The following is a 5,540-nucleotide window of genomic DNA, read 5'->3' as shown; positions in this document are numbered from 1 at the left end:
ACCAGATCCTGGCCATCTACGACCGGTTTGGCCGACTCATGTACGGAGACCCCCATCTGGCCAAGTCTGTGGTGGAGTACGTCATCATGGAGAAGTGGATCTCGGACACGTACGGGACATGGAGAATCCACGGCAAAGTCATCCCAGACGGGGCCCCGTCCAGAGACGCGCTGCTCCGCACCTACAAGGTGCCCGTGTTTGAGCCGCTGCCCCCGCTGGAGGAGAAGGAAGGAGGAGAGAAGAAGGAGGAGGGGGAGGTGGACAGAATGACGGGGGGCGGGGGTTTGAAGCCTGCCTTAGCCTGAGAGACTGCTGTGCCGTAAGCTGACAATGACGAAACGCGTTTTTTCATTTTGGTGCCAAATTTTTTTATGTGCTTTATATCGAAAGCCTGATCAGTTACCCTACTTGTGTGAAAAGAAATCAGACTGAAACTGCGACTTGTTTTTGAATAAATTAGAATTTAAATTCTGGAATGACTTTATTTTTAAATGATTGCACTGACAAAAAACCCCCATATTTTCTCGAAATTTCTCTGAAGAAAAAAAAGATGTTTTGTCATTTTACAACAGTGCTGTGGGGAATGGGTGAGGCGCCGACCCTACTGCGTGTTCAGACCAAAGATCCATGTGTGTATCCGGGCCTTTATCCGTCAAACGGATAGACCGGATTACTTCTCGTATCTCTCCACTAGTGGTCAGACTTTGACCAATTTAATTTATGATAACAGGCAGCATTTGTTTAGTGCAAATCCCCACTGGACAGCAGGCTCTGTGCACTTTACAGTCTAGATATATTCTTACCTTCTGAGCAGACCTGATAGCATTCTGAAACAACCTCAACTTCCTGGGAAGCATACAGTGCAAGCTGCTACTTTACAGACACTAACTAAGACACTAATATACTAACAAGCTCTTTCGCTGCTAATGGTCGGGTACCCTTCTCACCTGGGTGAAGTGAGGAAAATTCGTGTAAAGTGCCTTAGCGTCGGGTCTGAGTCTCAACCCCCCACCCCCAAACCCAAAACCTCACGATTACGAGCCCAATAGCCTAAGCACGCCCTGCCACATAATGGAGATCAACAGTGGTCTGTGTAGTTGGCTTTACGGTGGTCGTAAGATTTCAGGATTTCTTCGGTAAAGACCCATGGAGTTGGGCAAGTTCAGCCAAATTTTTTGAAGTACATTTTTTGTTGAAATGGTGAAACCTGATACAATATTGTACTCCCAGTTAAATTTTGATGAGAAAACGTACCAAATATAAAGAATATAAATTCAGCTTAGTTTGTCAATTCTGGAGAAATTATAAAAATGGTCCTGTCATGGGTCCTCATTTTGCCCAGGGTGAAAAAGGCACTCCCAACGAATAAACAGGTGGTGTTTTATTAACTCTATGACCCCAGTCAGCTACTGTCCATTAGATGGATGGATGGACGGGTGGATGGATGGATGAATGAGTGGATGGATGGATGAACCGAAGGAAGGACGGACGGACTGATGCGGATCTTTGGTCTGAATGCCTCACTAGCCCAAGAAACTGCTGTGGAAGTGAGTGGGTATGGTTTCTGGGTTTTGGGTTGGGTTTCAGCTTTTTTATGTGTGGACGATGTCTGTCAGTTGGTTTGTGGAGTAGTATTATTTATGGTTTTGTTTGGAGAAAAGATTTGATTGTTTGTAGAAGTTGGAAATGTGATGAAGATTTTGACAGTGACATGTTGAAAGTTTGAAAATAGAGTGATAGGTAAATTAGATTTGGAAGAGAGAGAGAGGGAGAGAGTGTGTGTGTGTGTACGTGTCTGTTTGTGTGTAGTGAGAGAGAGAGAGAGAAATGCAGAAGTAGAATAAGGGGAGCTTATTTAGAGAGACGGAGACAGAGAGAAAGAGACAGAAACAAAGAGAGAGAGTCAGAGAGACAGAAACAAAGAGAGAGAGACAGAAACAAAGAGAGAGAGTCAGAGAGAGAGAGAGATTATTTACAAAATAAGTCTGAGGTAATGATATATGTCTCTGTTTTTTGGTCTCTCAAACTCAACAAAGGTCACTTCGTTTTTGTTTTTGTGTCCCAATATTGCAAAAACTTGGAGGAATAAAAGTGGCTATTGCTTCGACCTCTTCTGACTCCTGGCTTTTTTAAATCTTAAAAACCGTTTAGATATGTTTTACATGTATTTTGTTTTTGTTTCGTTCTTGGCTGAGGAGATTTAGCCAAATGTTTCGTCTCATTGTCTGTGAAGAAAGTGGGTGGTTGGCGGGTGCTCTGGTGAGGTTTGCTCCTTCTTTCCTATCAAACATCTATCGTCCTTATCTCCCCTTCTTCTTTTTCATGTTTGTTACTCTCTTGTAACACCTCTTATCTTCTGGCGCTCATATGACCTTATGCAGTTGCGAGCGCCGTAAAACCTCTACTAAAACTAAACTAAAACTGAAGAAATTATGTCACGACGCGGTGGAATCAGGTGCTCGTCTAGTTTTGGGCTTCTTCTTTCCTGTCAAACATCTATTGTATTTATCTCCCCTCCTCCTTTTTTGTGTTTGTTACTCTCTTGTAACACTTCTAATCTTTGGCACTTTTATGACCTTATTGTGTTGCAAATGTCGTAACACTCTTACTAATACTAAAAGTTGACAGAAAAAAAAAATAAATTTTTGGGCATGTAGAGTTATTGGTACGTGTATCATCTTAAAGCTTGTTCATTTGTCTTCCTTTGGATGAAAAAAATATCCTATTATCTTGAATAGAATTTGATGTATGTATTTGCGAATGAAAGAGGTGGAAGTCGCCTGGTTTCAGATTTTAAATTAGTTTTAAAAAATGCCATCAAAGAAGATTTATTTCCTTAGCTCGAGAGTCTGCTGACAGAAACTGAAAATTTACATTTTTCGTTCCTTTAAGCAACATTTTTCCGTAAAATCGACACAGAAATGTGTTCTTTAATGTGTTGTGCCAAGAAAGGAAAATTCGATAAAAATTCACAGACCTGTGGAAAAATGCCTGTTCACTTTGATTATATTGACGAGCGCTGATTTCACCACGCTGTGTGAGTGGGTGGTTGGCAGGTGCTCTGGTGTGGTTTGCTTCTTCTTTCCTATGAAATATCTATCGTCCTTATCTCCCCCTTCTTCTTTTTCATGTTTGTAACTCTCTTGTTGTAACGCCTCTTATCTTCTGGCGCTCATATGACTTTATACAGTTGGGAGCGAAGTAAAACCTCTACTAATGAATGTCACGTCCTGTTGCAAGACAAGAAACCTACTGGGTACAGCTGACATAAACTATCTGAGGGGATGCAAGATAATTAAATAAGAATATCTTATTTTTTAATAAATTGATTTTTGAAATTAGAAAATAGAAAAAAATAATAATAGTAATTAATGCATTATATATGTGTAATAATTATATTATAATAATACTAATAATACTTATAATATTACTAATACAGTTGACTCCACTTGGGTTGAACTAGTTTGAGTTGATCTTCGGTTAAGCTGTCCCTCTGATGACGTAGATAAGGCAGCCCGACCAAGGGAGATAACCAAGAAAATGTGATTTTAAGCAGAAAAGTCGCAAGACTTTTGACGTTTCCTTTAAAGTTTCCACTTAAAGGAAAGGTCTGAAGTCTTGGAAACTATCTGTCCAAAACCTAATTAATTCGGTTATCTCCCTTTGTTGACCCACTCATCTACGTCATCAGAGGGACATTCATGCAGCGCTTTGTGTTCCCGAATGTGTGATTCTGTTTGTTTGTCTGTATTTCTTCACCCAACCATGAGCTTGAAAATATTGAGGATCTTGGACTACAAAATATTGGGGTAGTTTGAAAAACTATTTGGGTTGAGCTAAAAAATATTAAGGATGACCTAGAAAATGTTAGGGATGAACTAAAAAATACTGGGGATGAGCTAAACCACATTACAGATGAGCTAGAAAATAATGGGAATTAGCTAAAAATATTAAAGATGAGCTAAAAAATACTGGGGATAAGCTGTAAAATATTAGGGATGAGCTAAAAAATACTGTGGATGAGCTAAGAAATATTATGGATGAGATAGGAAACACTGGGGATGAGCTAGAAAATATTACGGATTAGCTAGAAAATGTTAGGAATCAGCTAGAAAATATTTGGGACGAGTTAGAAATTATTAGGGTAGAATTAAAAAATACTGGGGATGAGCTTGAAAATATTGCGGATAATCTAGAAAAAACTTGGAAATATTGGGGATGAGCTAGAAAACAATGGGCATGGAGCTAAAAATACTGGGGATGGAGCTAAAAATTAGTGAGGAATATTTGGGATGAACTAGAGAACACTGGGGAACATTGGGGCCTGAACCAGAAAATACTGGGGATGGATCTACAAGATATTGGGGAGGAACTAGAAAATACATAGGAACACTGAGGATGAGCTAGAAAAAACTGTTAATGAACTTGAAATTATTAGGAATGAATTAGAAATAAATAGGGATGAGATAAAAAAAAAAATTAAAAATGATTTATAAAACAATAGGAATGATCTAGAAAATAATGGGCAATATTTGAGATGAGCTAGAAAATCCTAGGGATGAGTCGGAAAATTTTAGGGATGAGCTAGAAAATAGTGGGGATGGTCTAGAAAATACTGCGGATGTGTTAGAAAATACTAGGGATGAGGTAGAAAATACAAAGTATGGAGCTAGAAAATACTGAGGATGAGCTAAAAACTATAAAAGATGAGCTAGAAAATACTGGGGGTGAGGTAAAAAACATTCAGGAGGAACTAGAAATGAGCTGGAAAATATTAGGGATGAGCAATAGAAAATACTGAGGATGGGCTAGAAAATATTGTGAATGTGATTTTTTTTTAAATATTGGGGATGACCTTGGCTAAAAATATTGGGGATAAGATAAAAGCAAGAAAACCCCCCCAAAAAACCCCCAACAAAGACAACAAAACTAAGAAAAAGAAAAGATTCACACATTCAGAAAGAAAACGCACAAGCTGTCCCGCTGATGACGTAGATAAGGTAGCCCGATCAAGGGAGGTAACCAAGAAAATGTGATTTTAAGCAGAAGAGTCGCTAGACTTTTGAGGTTTTCTTTAAAGTTTCCACTTAAAGGAAAGGTCTGAAGTCTTGGAAACTATCTGTCCAAAACCTAATTATTTCGGTTATTTCCCTTGGTGGGCCCACTCATCTACGTCATCATGCAGGGACATTCATGCAGCGCTTTGTTTTCCCGAATGTGTGATTCTGTTTGTTTGTCTGTTTGTTTGTATTTCTTTACCCCCAACCCACCCCACCCCACACACCCTTTCCCCGTCCCTCTTTTTTTTCCAAACTTCTTTGTATAACTTTTTAAATTCTCTCTGTCATTGTTTCTTACGTCCACTATTTCTTTTACTTGTGTGTGTGTGTGTGTGTGTGTGTGTGTGTGTGTGTGTGTTTGTGTGTTTGTGTGTGTGTGATTGTGTCTGTTGAAGGGTAAATAAAAACGATAGAGAGAGCTAGGAAAAGAGTGTAAGAGAAAGAGAGAGCGAGAGAAAGAAAAAGAGAAAGAGTGAAAGG

The 5,540-nt window shown here is 39.2% G+C and overlaps 1 protein-coding gene across 1 annotated transcript in view; it reads left to right on the top strand.

Moving 5' to 3' along the window:
* The window catches only part of LOC101847410 (probable 39S ribosomal protein L45, mitochondrial), a 13,520-nt gene extending 11,406 nt beyond the window's left edge, over nucleotides 1-2,114 (top strand). The window contains exon 8 of the mRNA XM_005093037.3: nucleotides 6-2,114. Coding sequence (XP_005093094.2) covers nucleotides 6-305 — 300 coding nt within the window. The 3' untranslated portion in view covers nucleotides 306-2,114. The remainder of the gene's footprint in view (nucleotides 1-5) is intronic.
* The last annotated feature ends 3,426 nt before the right edge of the window (nucleotides 2,115-5,540 follow it).

The sequence above is a fragment of the Aplysia californica genome, unplaced genomic scaffold (assembly GCF_000002075.1).
Source record: "Aplysia californica isolate F4 #8 unplaced genomic scaffold, AplCal3.0 scaffold00057, whole genome shotgun sequence".
NCBI classification, from domain to species: domain Eukaryota; kingdom Metazoa; phylum Mollusca; class Gastropoda; order Aplysiida; family Aplysiidae; genus Aplysia; species Aplysia californica.
The sequence above is the reverse complement of the archived record's forward strand: the minus strand, read 5'-3'. Positions and strand labels throughout refer to the sequence as shown.